The sequence below is a fragment of the Anas acuta genome, chromosome 9, assembly GCF_963932015.1.
Source record: "Anas acuta chromosome 9, bAnaAcu1.1, whole genome shotgun sequence".
Classification (NCBI taxonomy): domain Eukaryota; kingdom Metazoa; phylum Chordata; class Aves; order Anseriformes; family Anatidae; genus Anas; species Anas acuta.
The window spans coordinates 1,506,061-1,523,662 of NC_088987.1; the positions used below are offsets into that span (position 1 = coordinate 1,506,061).

Below are 17,602 nucleotides of genomic sequence, written 5' to 3' on the forward strand. Positions count from 1 at the left end.
GGCAGTAAAAAAAGCCTTATATTTTATTTCTTGTAAAAATCTTTTAACACATGCAGACTAAAACCAGTGTAAGAAAGTATCCACCATCGTTTAAACAAATAACTATACTTAAATATAAGTGTCTGCAATTGACTTGTATAAAAATAAGGTACATTTTGCTTTTGTACAGAAATCCACTCTCCAGTTCTCATAGTGATAAACAATACACAACTCTAGTACATACAATTTCACCTGATCATTGTTTTCCATCAATTTGATACTGCTAAGGTATTATGTGCAAAAGTTGGTAACAGTTCCTTTCCCAAAAGAAAAAAATGTTCTACGTGTTTTAGAAAATCAGATATCGGGCTTAAATTAAACAATTCCTAATCGATTCCTTTGTTCTCAAGTCCATTTACTGGGTTATATATACAGGCTTAGCTAGGACCTAGCGCAGGCTCAAGCCTCAGCGTCTGTGCCTGCTGTGTCCTGAGCGACTGCTGCTGTGGTGCTTGCCTTTGTGGGATCTCTCAAAGGAGCGGGACCTCTCGCGCCTGTCTCTGTGGTGGCCCCGCTCGTGCCTGTGTTTCTTGGCGACGTCAGAATGATCCCTGGATTTGCTCTGCGAACGCGAACGGGATTTTTTCCTTTTGTGACCGTGTCTGTTGGTGCTCTTCAGCTCCTCCCTGCCATGCTTGGCTTTCAGATGTGGCGAGCCGTGGTTGTGGTGTCTGCGAGGGCTGCCACTGTGGCTGCGGGACCTGCTTCTCGATCTTGAGCTGTAGGTCCCAGACAGACTCCGCCTGTTATTGTAGCTTACAGAAAAACAGTAACAAGTTAAAACATTTCATTCACATAACATTTCATTCACATAGCAGGGAGGGAGAAGTGAGGAATATGCTTGTTTGTTTGTTTTGTTTAGAAACTTTCAAACTACTGGAAGAAATCAGTAATATTTCTCCAGAATACAGCTGATGAATGATAGTGGCACTCCCACAATATATCTTTGAGTTGTGCTCCTTTAAAAAAAAAAACAACACAAGAGCCCCAAACCAGAAGGTAGCGCCTTTTGCGATTCTTCTACCTCATCATGAAGCCTCCCCTCAACATCAGCTCTCTTCTTATCCCATAAAATGTAACACAGAACTAATTATGGACAAAAAGATCCCCCTAAAAAAAAACAAACAAACAAACCACCCTGTCCCCCCAAACCTCACACCAACCAACCAACCCAGTACTTACTGCCGCCTAGGAGTATGGGATCGAGACCGTGACTTTGTTCTTGACCTGGATCGACTGGCACTTCTGCTGCTTCTGCTCCTCTTGCTTTCTTTCCTCATGCTTTGGGTGGGGGCGGAGAGAAGAGAAAAGCAGGGTTACACTTCTGAGATATTCATTATTTCCATTAAGTAACTGAAAAGTTACTATACTTCAGTTGAAGAAACCCTTCCCATAACCAGGAAAAAATGTTTCACCTACCCATTGTAAGGGCTCTTCGAGGCCTGCTGCCTTTCTTCTGGCTCTTTTTTAATGGTTTTGGTATTCAAGGGTACTGGGCTCTTCTCTTCAGTTTTTACTTCTCTTGGGGAAGCTACAAATTTAAATTCAAGATGAGGTGTTTTACTGAGACTTTGTCATGACCACATTGTATTTGAAAGAAATTGAAAGGGTACAAAAAGGTACAAACTCCAGAGCTACTGCTTCATTCCCCTCTGAGGACAGAGCAGGAAGATGCCAGTGGGTACACACATGGCAGTTTGAAGGCAACTGACTGAACGGGGTGAGACACCCCACGAGGGACACCACTGACCTGCAAGCCAAGCAACAGGCTCACCTGGGACTTGATCCACCAGGGCTCAAATGGTACAAAATAAAGCCTGCTTTTACAGCCCATGAATACCCATCTCCAGTTGTTATTGTGACAGTACATTTTCAATAGCATAGAAACAATTAAGACTGAAGAGCAAAATTACAGATTTTTAGATCAGTGGTACAAAGACAGGAATAAAAAATAAGAACTTTAGCAAACGCCACCATAGGTGCTGCTTCGTTCATTGGTAGTTTACAGATCAGTAACAGTATTAAGAGGTATTAGTGCCAAGACAAAACTGTCTGTTCTTTGTATCAATAACGTTCAGACAGCGTTATTCATTGACTGATTCAAGATATACACTACAAGAAGTTTTTCACTGCAGTGCCAGGAATAGCACTGTTATGTAAATTTCCCTTCAGTTTCCTGACCACAAGTTGTCCTCCTTCACTGCACTCAACAGTTGAGAAGTACATCAAGAAGGTATTTTTCAGAAACATCTGCTATGAAAGAAATCATGAAGGCTAGTACAGCCTTGCAACAGATTAAATCCAGAGAATCTCTTCCTAACACAGTGATGTGCAGCGAACCTGGGTCTAGGCATTTTCATGATTACCTTAAGGAACATGTTGTTAATATATCCCTGCCCCATCTGTGGAACTGCAGGGGATTGGAAGAACAAACCCTCTTTTTTTTTTTTTTTTCCTAATTTTCTATTTCATATTATTAATAACTGCTTTTAAAATTTGTTTTAAAAAAGAAAATTTCCAGCTTCTTACTTCTGTGACAGTCTTAACTGTCCAAGAGCTCATACAGGGCAAACCTACTTTTTTTTTTAAACACAACCAAACACCATGTGTACTACTGGTCTCAAATAGTACTACCCAAGTTTCTGTTCAGAGAACAAGCTTACATGGTTTGGATGCAGGCGAAAAGCCACCCAGTGTTGAGAGTGCTGGAGTTCCATCTGGATTTAAGCCTTTTGCCTTCAGTTTAGCTTCCTGTAGTGCCATTTTCCTCTTTTCTACTTCTTTATCCAGAAATTCATAATTCGGCTGTTAAAATAACAAAGTGGTAAGAGACTTGCACAATTTGTGTTTTTGTCCCATTTCCCCAAGATACATCTTTTAACTATCTGCCCAGACATGCGACTGCCTTCTGTTGTGTGCTCTCACCGCTGCCTCAGAGAGGAGCAGCCACACAGCAGAGCTGTTCTGATTAGCAGGTTTGTACATCCATGTCCTCAAACACTCCCAAACAACTATGGGACAACTCAAGCAGCCACAGACACTGAACCGGAAAAAAAAAAAACGAAGATTTAATGAAGTTACCTTCTTTCTGGTATAGAGCTTAAGAGTAGTTAAGCAGATATCCTGGATATCCTCTTCTGTACTGCCGAAGAGCAAGAACCAGTGAGGGCGGGTAGGCAGTGGGATCTGAAAACAAATTAAAAAGGCCTTAATTAGAGATTACAGACTACACTTTAAGCATTTCCACTACTATTTTCTTGAAAACAAGTTACTAGTGGTAAAAGCCATAGCAAACTGAAGAGAAATTAATACGTACCTGCAGGGCTCTAGCAGCGAGATAAATGCAAGCACATGCTATGGTCTCTGGCTGAAAGCGAACAAACACATTTGTTCGAAGGCTGTCATTCATGTAATTCCTAAAAAAAGGAATGTAGGCAAGGTTGGATCTTAGGTTTACATCCTTTTCTTTAGAGAGTAACAGTTCTGGAGACTCAATTGACTTTATTATTTTTTCTCTTATAATATTAAACACAGTTTCTTTAGAATTATTGCATTTGATGTTTACATTTGTTCCTTCTGTAAAAGAAGTTTGCTCCATTGCCATTGTTTCTAAACACCAATGCAAGTTACTACCTTCTCCCCAGTTACGTCAAGTTGCACCATGAAGTGTCCATAGTTAACAGTCTAGCAAGTACTTTTCATCTGTCCATTTGCTTTAAACACCAATGTTTTCATATTTCAAAGTCAGTATGTTTCAAATTCAAATGCAAGCAGGAAAATACAGGATATTTTCAACCTACCATTTTCCAGAGGCTAGACGCAACCTATGAAGTTCACAGAACATCACATTTAAATCCTACGTGTACCTTGATTAACATTAACTTCATCCAGAAAGGGAAGAATCTGATTTGCTCACTGCACTCAAAGTCTTCACATTAGAAAAAGACCTATAGGTTAGTACTGGAACTACTCCACTACGCTACTTTTCTTCCAGCATGGTGGCACCGCCAAGAAATAATGCCAAGAGAGATGTTTAAACAGCAGAGACCTCCAGCAATTTCTAAATTTCTGAGCTATGGGGAAGAAACAAACAGCAGTCAGGAATTATTGGCTCTATGGAACAGTGCCCCACATGGATACTAAGTGAACATGCTGCATGCACTGTATTTTTTTTAAAAAACAAAACAAATCAAAACAAAAACCTTGAGTCTAGCCAAGTGTTAAATTAGCTGAATTTATCTTGGCAGAAAATCTACCCAATGCGTCCATGGGCCCTTTAAATGCACTACAGTATACAGTAGCTAGGCAATAAACACATTTAGAGACATTTTTAACAGGTACTTCTAAAAGCAAATATACAAATCCTTTTGACACCCCGACAGAACTAGAAGATGCTGCCCGATGGATATGGACCACTTCAGTGAATCTCGGATGAGAGCTTGCACTGGGTAGGCTGGAGAGAAGGGCAGCCAAACAGGCCATCCCCAGGTCATGGGCTGAGGTGCAGAGGGCAGAGCTCTATGACTTACCATCATGGACTACCCTTTAATTAAAGAGTAGAAAAAAGAACAAAGTTAAATTGAGTTCTCCATTACAGAATGAAATCAAGCCATGAAAATAGTAAGCAGAAACAAGCTCCAGAGTATTTTAAAAGTACGTATTAATGTAGAAACTTACATCTCATTGCTTTGCATATGGATCATCAGGCTTATTATTTCTGCTACTATTTTCCTGGCTAGGAAGAGAACGGAAAACAACTTACCAGGCCGTCTGTACCAGGGTTTGATTACGTTCACATTCTAAGACTTGTAAATACATAACAATGATCTGAGGGAAAAGGGGGGAAAAAAAGAGACTCAGTTCTAACATATAAGGCAACAGAAAGGAAATAACTATGCTAACCAAACGGCATTCCAAAACAATGGTGTCTCCTCCTTTGCCGATTCTGTACTCTAAGCCCACACACCATCCCATTGTGTTCAGACAATGCTCTATTTTGCTCCTTTTCTGTAATTTTGAAAAACAGTCACCTTTAACGCTTTCCAAGGAAGCGATTTCTACCACAGTCAATGTGGCTATTAGCTCAAACACTCCTGCAAATACATTCGTGATGGCTACTATGGAATAAATAAATGAAATCAGATCATTTTTACACCCGTGATTTTGTCCCACACACACAGGGCTGCCTTCAAGGTAGAATAACATTTACAATTGCATTATTTTTGATGACTCACCTTATGCGGATGCTTGACATGAACACAAAATCCCAACTCCTTCAGTACCCTCCTTTCTGCTTTGATTACTTGATTTTTGGTGTTTATGTAGTTCTGATCAAGTATCAGGGGGCTTGGAGTCCTATAGTTTGCAAGAAATAAAATCAAAACTGTTTTGCATATCCAAAAATAGTGCATCTCTGTTTTCCCTTCCAACCAACTAATGGCAACAGAATCCGGTTTTCAACTCCTGCAAGCAAGTTTAAGCATTAATCTTGTGCTGTCCAAGTTTAGATAAACTAGTTTAGTTTCTGCAATTGACTGCTTCAGATTAGATGGCTAAAATGAAAACCAACTTGTCTACTGTGTATGCAAACTATGTCGGTCCAGGTGCTGGGACGGAAGCGACCTTTACCGTGAGGATCTCAGGGAGCCTTTTTACTTCTTGATAGCGATGGGGGAAGGAGCGTGAGGCAACTACCTTAGCTAGGCAGGACTTCAAAGCAAAAACAAGGTAGAAGAGCTTTCTGAACAGTTTTACTGACATTAAAGTGGCAGGCTTGTGCTTTTCAAACTGCAGTTTCCTATGCACCACAAGTCAAAATTATTCAGATCTTGAGAGGAGACAGCCCTGCTACTGCAACGTACAAAAAGCCTGTAAAACAATGAATTTAAACTCTAAGGTGTGCCTGTGGCTCTGCACACTGCATCCACTGATCAGTATGTGCATCTGTAAACCAATCACTCATTTGACAAAGAAAAACTCTTAAGTCTAGCACCAGCAAGTCAACTCCTCATTCCTCCCAAATCCAAAAAATGAACAAGCCATTTTTTTAACTGCAGCTGAAGTAACTTGCCTTATGGTTTATGCACAAGCACCATACCTCAACTTGTTTTCTTTCCTTAGTCTGTGCTGAGGGTTCACCTTCCCAACTCCTCAAAGAAAGCTCAACCGTTGCCCTGTCTTACTACACCTTACAGATTCTCTGTGCTTTCCAGTGCAGAACAGTACTTGTGCAACTAGTTACACTCTAATAAACCCCAGACTGTTTACACCATAAGCCTCATCCATTCCAAACATTGGTGACAAATTTATTTTACATTATCTTGAACAGAAAACAGTAAGGCAAAGTGGATCCCAAATACAGTGCCTATTTTATCAGACAAAGTGTTTCACTGCTAAGTTGTCTTTTTGGACCCACTGCATGTTCCACACCTTGGTCACATTTCTTCTCCCTGACAGGTCAGAGCACAAGGAACGCTCAAAAACCCTTCCATGTTCCCATCCCAGGAAGAAATGGTCAGCTGAAACACAAGGCTGACTGAAGGACTCCCTGGCTGCAGTAACCCACAATTTACACTAGGCAAGGTTTCTGCAGTCTCCTGGAAGGATGCTGATCACCACTGGTTAAAGGAAGCAGGAGCTCCCCCCAGCTCTCCCCAAAGGGCAAGAGGGACAACTTCAAGGACATCTGAAATCAACTCCTGCAGCTTCATGGTGCCAGGAAGGTCCCGCAGCTCAATAGGAGCCACACCGCTTGTCTCAGGGCTCTCTGGTACACAGAAGTCACTTCTCTCATTCATTCAGTGCGACTTTCATCACAGCAAGTTTACATGGCTTGTGATTACAGCTATTTTAAACATGACCCAGTCAAAACAAGTAGTTTCTCAGAAAGTAACTGGAGAATAGACTTGAAGTTGAACATGGCTACTTCTCCAGACAAGTTACGGTATTATTTTACTCATCAGAGTAGTCTGAACTTAAAGCTCTGGGGTAGGAGGCTGCCTCAGAGTGAAGATCAGAATCAGTGAAACTGATTCACTTCCAACTGCTTTCACCTAACAACACCAAGTTTTAAATAGCATTTCTTCACACAATTTTATCTAGCCATCACCAGCATAACAGGGTCTGCAAGTCATAAATGAGAGCAGGAACCTAAGTTTAGGCATCCAGGCTCATCTTAGCTCGTTAGCACCACACTTCAGAGGCATCCACCTTACAACAGCTAGGATTTAAGGTCACAAGTGAGACAGCATGACCAGGTGGGATCACTCAACCACCTGCAGCAGGCTCACGACCCTTCACAGGGCTTTCCATGCTCTGACAGCTCTTTAAGGAAGTCATTACCATGAAAACAACAAGCCAGCTAGAAGTACAACAGGAAAGGCTGTAAGCCTTACTTCACATGAAGTTTTCACAATCCTACATGGCAAGAGGATCACTACAAACTGCTCACACATGCTCAACAGCTAAATGAGGGAAACTCACAATTAATAGACATTGGAAGTGTGCTTCACTCTGTTGTCTTGAGTTACCTTGGCCACCTATGACACACAAGTTCTAGAAATCTACCACAGAAGCCATGAAGGTAACATCAGTTTATCTGACGGTACTTCCAGAAACAGGAAGACAGTTGTGGCCTTTTATCTACTTCAGCAAATTTACAAATTTACAAATGTTAGACTTCACTGCACCTTGTTATTAGCACACGGGAAGTTCCCCCCTGCAACAGGTTGGTCAGTTTGGCACTGCTGCCATCAACTCCCACGTGTTGGGATGTGCAGTTATTCACAAGTTTCAGGTTCAGAACACAAGTATTCAGACGTTTCTAAGAGAAAATCTCCTGAGCCTTCCTACTCAGAAGGGCAGTAGGAGGAACTTTGCTGCTGTATTTGCTGCACTTAGGTCTCAGTCCAAGCAGGAATTATTTTTAGGTCCAGGTAACAAGGCAGAGAACATTACTTTATAAGCTTATATATGAAATATAAGCTTCAAGCCCTACATAGCAAGGCACTATTACAAATGCCTACATTGAATCTGTTCTTAAAAACCAGCACTAGTGCTCCAGATGAGACCTTATAGAGAGCACATCGCCCGTTCTGGTGAGCCCATCCAGTCACAAAACTTCATCTGCATTTAGAGACAGCACAACAACCCAGAAGGTAAACAGACCATAATGTGTTTGCAACAGAATTATAAATATCCTTTTTTTAATCCCTCTGACAAACAAGATCTGTGCTCTTGACACAACCACAGCTTCGTTAGATGCAATATTAAAATTGCACGTCTGGAACATCTAATGTGTTGGAGGAAAAGTACCCTGCATGTGGTTTTGTTTAAAGTGCAACACGTACTTCTGGTAAGTGCAGCGTAACATCAGCATCTCGCTTCAATGACCAGACAGAGCTCTTATGCCACTCAATGTGAAAAGAAGTCAGGTTCTACATTTGTCTCCAACACCATAAATACAAGCACTGTGCATTTATAGACCAGTTAAGAACGCTAAGTTTTGTGAATTAATGCAGGCCACTTCAACGTAAGTATATAAACCTGACTGCTGCAGCAGAGGTGCAGAAGGGCTGAGTAAGCCTCAGACCAACGCTTGGAAGGTCACAGATGACAGGAGTCACATTTGGTTGAAGCCTCGCGAGGCCTTTCTGCAGCTTCCAGGCACATTTAAGATAAATAAAATCAACTTCAAACTACATTCTGCATGTTAAACATCAGTTGTACTTGGCTCAGAACAGACGTTTCAGCACACATTTGTAAAAGCAGTGTTTTCATAATACGAGCTTTTCTTCATGCACACAAACATTTCACATGCAATACTACATGACATATGCTTGTGAAAGATTCCAAAGAAAACGTGCTTGTCCAAAACACTTCTTTTAAAGCTTTTTCTTATTTCTCAGTATTAGAAATACCACCTAATAGCAACTCGGTTGACTACAAGACTTACAAAAAGGAAATTCCAATGCAATTCCCATTCTGCAAACACACACATGTAAGGGAGCACTTACATCATCATTTATATAAAAAAACTTTACAAATGTAAGACTTCTGTACCTTTGTGAAGGCAAGTTTTACTACGGATTCAAGCTACAATTATACAGATCCAGAAAGTGGAACCAAGAAACCAAAATTGTTTAAGAAAGCAAGCCCACTCAGACTACTCAACCTTCACGTGTGGGGTTAAGAGCTTCAGTTAACAGAAATACTAGACTAGAAGCAAAAAAAAAAAAAAAGTACAGCAGCCTAACTTCATTTCAGGTCTGGGTTGTGTGTGAGAAACTAACTACGGCCTAAGTGTTAGCTTCAGATAAAAGAAGATTAAGCTAGTATTCTAAAAACCTGGACAGCAAAGAAAAAAGCTTATAACAAGATACAGGAGTTCTTCCAAATGGTTCACCAGCGGCCAACCTGTTTGTCCCCCGATTCCAGTGACCTATTCTCAGAGCACTGGCTTCTCCTTGGGGATTTTCGATACTTCACTCACTGTTGCCATGACGACAGCTTCATCTTTATGTACCACTCCACATCACCCAGGCTTTGGTAAATGTAGCTGGTCGCTGTATAGTCGGTTGCAAGGGAAAAAAGAGTTGAAGTTAATAACGTGTACAGATTATGTGATTGTAATCTTGTAAAAAGTACAGAAAAACGTTTACATCCTGCTTGTAAAAAAAAAGAAAAGCAAGCCTGAATGTCAGGCTTCCGCATCTTTAGATTAATTTCATGCAGATTCACTCAGAATCTCAGAGCAACAATACCCATTTCTCCAGAAAATAATGGGTAGAAGTGCACGATTTCTCTCGACATGATGCGTTTTAGACACCATGTAACATGCATAAGTGACATTCTGATTTGGAACAGGCTAGCTGGAAAGATTTAAGTTCACAGGTTAAGTTCAGTTTCTCTGATCCTTTGCATGGCACAAAGAAACGACTAATTTGTGTTCTCCTTGCAAAGAAAAGCATTGCATATGATTAATTAACCTTCAACGTCTGGATCAAAGCCAAAACATTACGAATCTCTGAACCAGCTTCAATAATCCAATAACCAGACTCCTTTCTCCCAACTGTGGTTAAGAAGCAATACTACAGAAGTCACCTTCAGTGTAACTTCAAAAAAACCCTCTCTCAGGGCCAACAGCTTCAAAGGAAAAGCAAAGAAAAACAACCCAAAAAAACTAAGTTCCTTTCATTGTGTAACACTAGCCCATTCTTCTTTTATCTGAAGCTAACTAGCAGAACTTAGCACGAGACAGTAAAAGCCGACATTTTAGATGCCACAGAAGCACAACCAGAATAAACGTGCTGATGAACAGCTGGCTTCCCTACGGGATTTCTACTCTACTTTGAAAAGTTAACGCAACTCAGTTTGAGCTCCTGTTAACGATACTGAGCAAACAAGAAAGCAGGAATTTAAAGATCTAGTTGAAAACAACCACTTCTCTAGAACTATAGATTACCCCAAGTTCTAAGCAATCAGATACTGAAAGTAAAGCTGTTTCACCACAGCTGAAGTCTCCAACCTGTCTATAACACTGCTGCACCACAGACTTAAAGAAATCTGATGTTTAACAGTAACTCCTTCCTTTCAGCCATTCCTCGCTCCCTCCAACACACCGTGTTAATTTGCTTTCCACATGAGAACATCCATCACTTCACACACAAAAAAGCAGCATCAGGCACTTGCAGCTGAGAACAGCTCTACAACTAGAGCACACACATTACCCGGATCTGCACACAGATCAGGTGAGCTCACATTCCCACTTCACTGACTGACACAAACACACAGTGCCATAAGAAACAGAAGTCTCACTTTTCACAATTAAAGATGCCTTCATTCAGCTTCCAAGGCTCAATTACACATTCCTTGTTGAGGTCGTGTCATTAAAGCTGTAAACACTGTAGGCCAGGCCAGACTTTCTTCAGATTCTAAAACCGCTACTTCTAAAAAGCAATACTGCTATTGCTGGCAGAGGTTCAGCTTTCATCTTTTGTAAACTGGTGCTTTATTGCCACTATAACCCCATTTGGGTGGGCACATGGTATCGTAAAAGCATTAGGACTGCTGAACATTGTTAAAAGCCTAGAGAACACGCAGCAAATTGGCTCATCGTACCTAGCACTACCTTTCAAGAACTGCAAGGCACCAAAAAAGTCAATTAGTGGTGTACCTAGAACTACAATCACGGACCTAAAACTACAACCAAGACTCAAAAGACTTGTAGCTAAATAAATAATAAGAGAGTCTATCAAATGGTCAAAAGTAACATTCGAAGAGGTCAGCACTGAGCTGTACTGCCTACATAGCAGGCAACGCGCGCTCCTTTCTCAATTTTAGGTCGTTGAACTTAGCCTGGAAAAATACTGTGAATCGAGAACTGCAGCTTCACGTTAGTGACAGAAGGTGCTGGTGCCGAGAAGGAAACCACCCTTACCTTTTTGCTCTGAGCTGACGCAAGTGGTGGAACACATTGATCACATCCCTTATCCGCCGGGGTGCCTCCTCGATTTTGGACGCAAGATTGATACAGGCCATGGCAACAATCTGAAAGGAAGCCCATTTCCACCGGGTTACTTAGGTGGCGACGAAAGAATTAAGGCTAGGTAAGAATGAATAGCGTATAATGAAGGAGAAGCGCGGCCCGGAGGCCCGCGGGGAGCGGCGCGGCGCCGCGCTCACCTCGAAGCTGTGCTTGACGAAGGACTTGGAGTAGAAGAAGCGGTGGAACAGCACCTGCCCCGTCGCCATGGCCACCTGCGGAGAGGGAGCGGCGGTGTGTGAGGGCAGCAGGCGGGGGGTGAGGGCAGCAGGCCCTGAGGCAGCGCCGCCTCAGCCCGCCCGGCCGCCATTTTGTGCCGTGCTCCCGCCGCCCCCCCCCGCCCCGCCCCGCCTCACCACAATGGCGGCCGCCCCCCCCCCCCCCCCCCCAACACAGCCCGGCCCGGCCCGGCTCAGCCCCCCCAGACCTGCGGCAGGCGGAGGAGGATGCCGGCCGCCTGGATGAGCTCGCAGCCCAGGATGCGCAGGTCGGTCTCGCACTGCAGGTCCAGCCCGTCCTGCATGGACGGCGTCGGCGACAGGCGCTCCTCGGGGATCAGCGAGTGGTCGATGGTCAGCGACACCTCCGAGTACAGCCGGTCGCCGATCAGGATGCCCGGAGCGGCGGCAGCTGACGAGGAGGATGAAGCAGGAGCCGGCGGGGCGGCGGCTGTGGCAGCATTGGGGGCGGCTGAGGAGGAGGAAGAGGAGGAGGAGGCGGCGGGGGGGGCCGGGAGCGCGGCGGCGGAGGCCATGATGGCGCCGCGCGTCCGCACCCGCGGCCGGCCACGCAGAGACTGGCGCAGCCCCGCGCCGTGACGCAGCGCCCCGCCGCGCCGCGCGGGGCACGCCGGGAAAAAAGAGTCCCTCCCCCCCCCCCCCCCCCCAGCGCCCTGACACAGCCTGAGGGGAGGGAGTTTTGCAGAGCCCAGCCCCGTTTCGGCAGAGAAGCCCCCAGAGCGCGGCACAGTGGGGTCCCGGCTCCCCCCGGGGGCCGCAGCCCCTCAGCAGCCCCCTCCCGGCCGGGCCGCCGCGGGGGCGGCGGAGGGACACTTCCCGTTGTTCGCGTCACTTCTCGGAACGGCCGCGCCGCGCCCGCCTGCCCGCCCGTATCCCTCCGCGGCCGCGCGCCCGGCCGGGACTACCCGCCCGCAAGGAGACGCCAACTGCCAGGGAGGCCCCGCCCCTCAGCGGGCAGCTTCGCAACCTGATTGGCTCCCTGCGGGTGATTGGCAGCTCCCTGTGCCGGCAGCCGGCCGCCATGTTGTGTGCGGGGCAGGGAGCGGCCGCTGTGGGGCCGTGTCCTCGGCTGGCCCCGGGGTCCCTGCCCGGCTCTGAGGGCAGGCACGGCCCGGTACAGCACAGCACAGCACAGCCCAGCACAGCACGGCCATGTCATGTATTTCACACAAAGCACCACATCACACTGCAGCCCCCTCCCACAGCCCCGCTGCCGGTTCACCAGCTTACCCCGCCTGTCCCCCCACAGCTCCTCACCGACCTCCTGTGGGTTGTGGAGCGGGACAAGGGGCCCCAGCGGTGCCCCAGCGGGGATATCCCCACACAACAAGCCCCAGGCCCCCAAAATGCACCGCCTAACGGCTACCCACAGTAATTTGGTGCCTCTCTGTGGGCTGTGTCTGTCAGGTGTGCTCACCAGCACCGCTGTGACCTTGTGGGACAGGCAGAGTGCTCTGCAAAGGTGGTTTTTCCCCTCTGGTTATTCCTCTGGTTATTGAGGAAGAGCAAACCTGACAGGAGCAGAGGGCTTATGGAAGCACAAGTTTGCCCAAATCCCAAAGATTAGAGCCAGGTTACCGTATAGCCCCTAACTGCGCAGAGCCAGAGCAGTTCCCTGCTGCCGGGGTCTGTTATGCTGACAAAACCTGAGACGGGAAGGAATTTGTGGAGAAACACAGATCCCAGGTTTTGGTCGGTGACAAGAGATGGCTGCTGGGCCTGTCCTGGGAGGAAGGAGCCGTGGGTGCTGTGCCTGGCCCCATGGCCGAGGGGCAGCGGGTGCTGAGTGTGCGGGTGGGGCAGGGCGGCCGGGCAAACATTGAGCATGACAAGCCCCGTGGAGATCACCAAGTCCACAGTCCAACGTTTGTCTGTAAACCTTCCTTTCCCTTCCTAGTTTGGGCTCTGGAGGACAGTCTGTACCTATTACCAAAACAGTGCCTTTTCATAACCATTCAATTGCTTTTCTGTTTTTCCCCAGTCCTGGGAGGTGCTGGGCTTTGTGGCTCGGCAGGGGTTGTAGGAGCTGGGAGGGTTGGCGTGCCCACCCAAGCTTCCTGTGCCTTTCACAACTTCCCTCCCTGTAGCCGTGTACTCACACAGTCACTAAGAAATAAAAAACACAGAGATTCAAAAAGCCCACCACCACTTCTGGAAGATCACTGGTCTTTCAGAAGCCTCCAGCAGCCCTCTGTGGTGCACTGCGCAGCCAAGGGAAGTCCAGTGCACACACAGTGCTAGTGCTAAGCGTCTCTGCAATGGCAAAAACAATTTATACAACACTGAAAGTGCTAAAGATCAAAGGAATAATAAAAATGGAGCTGTGGAAAAATTACCACAGTTGTTTCAGTTCTCTAGCCCTCAGATTCTGAAGGTGAGAATACCCAGGTTGATGGGTGTTTGCAGGAGGTGAGCGGCTCTTTCCGTTTTCAAAGCAGCTAGTGATACATGCCAAAAAGTCTGGAAAGAAGGAAAAACAAGAGTCATGCAAGCAGCAGGTGTCACTCATTGCAGTGGAATTTGCCTGCCTTTTTTTTTTTTTTTTTTGTTCCTTTCCCCTGCTCATGCACACACCCATGGTGTATTGGTTTTTATTTGCCCCAGTTTTCCAGTTGTGCTTCGGTGGTTGAAAAAACAGCACGTATTTTCTTTCATTTTCTTTTTTTCACAGGCTCATTTTGCTTGTACCATTCTTAACAATTCTTGTCCCTTTTTTTTTTTTTTGTGCAAATATTTTTTTTTAAGTCAGTAGAGTTGAGCAATGTGTTGTCCGCACAGCCGTTGTGCAATTGGAAGTTTTAGCAATGCCAGGAAGTTTTGCTGTAGCAAGTTTAAAAAAAAAAATAAAAAAATAAAAAAAGGAACAGTCTGCAGGAGCTGGTGAGCCGGTACTCGATGTCTTTGGCCGGTAAGGTGGGGTTGCATTAAGGCTGTGTTTCGTAACACAGGAGGTGAAGTCCCTGTGGCCTCCGTGCTGTAGCACCACACCTACATGCGCACTGTAGGCAGCCTGAGCCTGTTAACAAAGCCATTTTAATAACTTTGTGTCTCGTTGCCAGGAACCAGTACACTGCCGGAAAGTGATGGCGATGAATAATTGCTGGTTGAATCATGGAAGTCAGCACGTTAGCGAACCGAATTCTGTGCCCTTTGGCCCGGAGCTGTATTCGTAAGCTCTTTCTTTAAACCCTCTGCGTGCAGACAGCTACTGGCACAAAGAGGACACCAAAAGGCCAGCCTTTGGTTTCAGATGCTCACACGTCACCAGCTACAATCATGCACAGCATTGGCAACGCTGGTGCCCAAACAGATCTGGCATCAGTGCCGTTGTGCCTCCAGCCAACACAATTGTTGTGACAGAGGGACCAGGCCCCGGCTCATCCCTCTTCTTCCCTGCTGCTGGCTGTAGAGATCTTTACTTCAGAGATCTTGGAAAGTCTTTTTTTTTTTTTTTTTAACAAAATATTTTAGGAGACTGGCTTCTGTTCTTCATGTTGAATCTGATGAATTAACCGAGCACCTAGAATTATGTCATCTCAGTGATAAAAAGTGTTATCTCTAATAGGACTTCTGATTGTGTGTACACTTCCACTGTGGATTGAATGTGAAAGAGCTTGGCACCACAAGAGCTGGCAGTGCTGGAGAAACAACACTTCACTCTGCCAAATCACGACTTCAAGAAGAATGCTAGGTACTTATACAGTACACCTGGACTCCAAACTAACAGCCCAGAGAAACAATAAAGATTATTTGAAATGCTTCCTAGGGGGTGATTTCTTTAAACCCTTACTCACTCGTTTTGAAAGAGAAAAGAGGAATTCAGGAGCATAAGTTACAGCCTGCAGATCTTACTGTGAATAACGTGGTGTGAAAGCGGAAGCGTCATTATGAACACCGCCTCTTATTTCAGGGTTTCTCTGTTTCACGTTAACTGATTCATTACCTTCCACTCCCTAAAACTCTCATTCTGTTGGTTTCAGTGGCATTCCTCCTGGCATTACTCATTTCTTGCCAGTGGAGCTACTGCCGGTGACTGGCTTAAAGTCTTTATCAAGAAGAGATTCAGATATCTGTGTAAAAATAAACCTTTGTATTTATTTATTTATTTATTTATTTTTATTTTCCTCAACTCTTATCATCTAAAATGCCAAAGTCTTCAAGCCTTACACTCCAGCTATAATATTTCCTGCCTTCTGTTCTCTCCCTAATGCTGCGTTTGTGTAAAAGTGCTTCATAGATTCTGTCATCAGGCGGTGCAGCATCGGGGTACTAATTTTAGCACGTGTCTCTCACTCATTTTTTGAGCTGACGGCGAAGGGTCAGGGCGTTAGCCTGGAAAAAATCCCACTGGGGTCACTAGCACAGAGCGAGCAGAAGCAGGCAGCCGGAGGGGTGGAAAGGAACAGGCTGTGTCCAGGCAGGCAGACATCAGCAGGACAGATTTAGCTCTGGTTCATCCAGGAGGAGATTTGTCACTAGAGGGACAGGCCTAAATTATTTTTAGGGGTTGCATCATGAGTCTGCAGCTTTAAAGGACAGCGAAGGGAAGAGCAGCGTGCCCGGGGAGGGCTTATCCTGTTCTCTCAGAGCAGGGGCGATGCGCACACAGCCTGGGACACTGAGGATTGTGCCAGCACGTGGAGACACCGTGTGCTGCTCCAAGCCCAACCTCAGCTGCTGTTTCTCCTGGCTGGGACACCGGCAGCCCGCAAAACCTTAAATCTCGTGTGCTGCCCTTACCCCGGGCAGGCTGAGCCCAGCGGGATGGGCGGCGTTCCCGCACACCCCAAACATCACCACCAGTACCAGCACCCCGCAGCCGGGCTCCTGGGGCAGGGGAGGCCAAGGCTGAGCACGTTCAGCCCGCAGAGCTCCGTGCTGCAGCTCCGGAGACGCACAGAACCGCATCCTGCGCCGGGCTGGCCGTCTCCTGAAGCGCCACCCGCTAGCAGCAGCTGCGCCATCGAGAAAATGCCCCCTCGCCATCGGTTTAGGCAGGTGTTTCCCCTACAGGCAAATAAAGTCGGTACCGAAAGGCCTCGTCTCATGTAAATAGCAGGCAAATCTTTCACCGCCGTGCCCATTTGCATGTGTGCATTCAGCAAACTGTATTCAGCTCTGCCTGCCTTCGGAGCATTTTGGAGGGTCCAATTAACCTTAAATGAAATGGTTTACACTTTTTTTTTTTTTTCCCCTCTTCCTCTAGAAAAAGATTTGAACAAGCAGGTTCATCAGGTCCTTGCCTCCTCACCTCTGCTCCTCCATCAGGGATCTTTATTTCTCTTCCAGCATTTCAGGGAAGCTCTGGGCCCCTGGCACATTGCGCACTGATGGCAGCAGCGGGTGAAATCCCGTCCTGCACAGCACAGGGCTGCTTTAGGCAGAACAGCACCGCTGCCGAGAATATATATGGGGTGTTACCAAAAGAAAACGCTGGGTAAAGCGTCAACTTCATCAGAAAGACACCTTGAATGTGAAAATATTAAATATTATGCTTGCTGTTCATGGTGGTTCATGGTCTGAGCTATGGGAGAGCGCGTGCTGTAGCTCATGGTCTCAGCACATGAACGAGACCTTAATAACACAGCTCGCTAATGGTTATTAGACAACCTTCAGTGCCTCCCGTGATGTTAGCTGTGAGCACGAGCTGCCTTCCCTTTGCTGTTTATAACAAGCTCTGCGTTTCTGGGCTTTTGGCAGGGGCCGTGTGCCATCCAGTGGGCTGAGGCCGTGCTGCAGCAGAGCAGGAGGTGGCTGCTGCTGCGTCACCAAAGGGAGAGGA

At 45.9% G+C, this 17,602-nt stretch overlaps 1 protein-coding gene across 3 annotated transcripts; it reads right to left on the reverse strand.

Annotated features, from left to right (window-relative positions):
- On the reverse strand, window positions 1-12,674 carry CCNL1 (cyclin L1). 3 transcript variants are annotated; one of them, XM_068692678.1, is made up of 11 exons: window positions 12,009-12,441; window positions 11,722-11,796; window positions 11,477-11,586; window positions 5,274-5,394; window positions 4,802-4,866; window positions 3,356-3,455; window positions 3,121-3,225; window positions 2,703-2,844; window positions 1,459-1,570; window positions 1,222-1,320; window positions 1-794 (listed from the first exon to the last, which is right to left on the reverse strand). In XM_068692678.1, the coding sequence occupies exons 1-11, from the start codon at window positions 12,333-12,335 to the stop codon at window positions 446-448; spliced, it is 1,605 nt and encodes a 534-aa protein (XP_068548779.1). In that variant the 5' UTR covers window positions 12,336-12,441; the 3' UTR covers window positions 1-445. The 3 variants fall into 3 exon arrangements, 2 of the variants coding, with proteins under 2 accessions (XP_068548779.1, XP_068548781.1); XR_011099561.1 differs by lacking the exons at window positions 1-794; window positions 1,222-1,320; window positions 1,459-1,570; window positions 2,703-2,844 and adding an exon at window positions 4,569-4,582 and having other exon boundaries at window positions 3,209-3,225; window positions 12,009-12,674; XM_068692680.1 differs by lacking the exons at window positions 1-794; window positions 1,222-1,320; window positions 1,459-1,570; ... (1 more) ...; window positions 3,121-3,225; window positions 3,356-3,455 and adding an exon at window positions 3,584-4,582 and having other exon boundaries at window positions 12,009-12,660.
- Window positions 12,675-17,602: the final 4,928 nt, after the last annotated feature.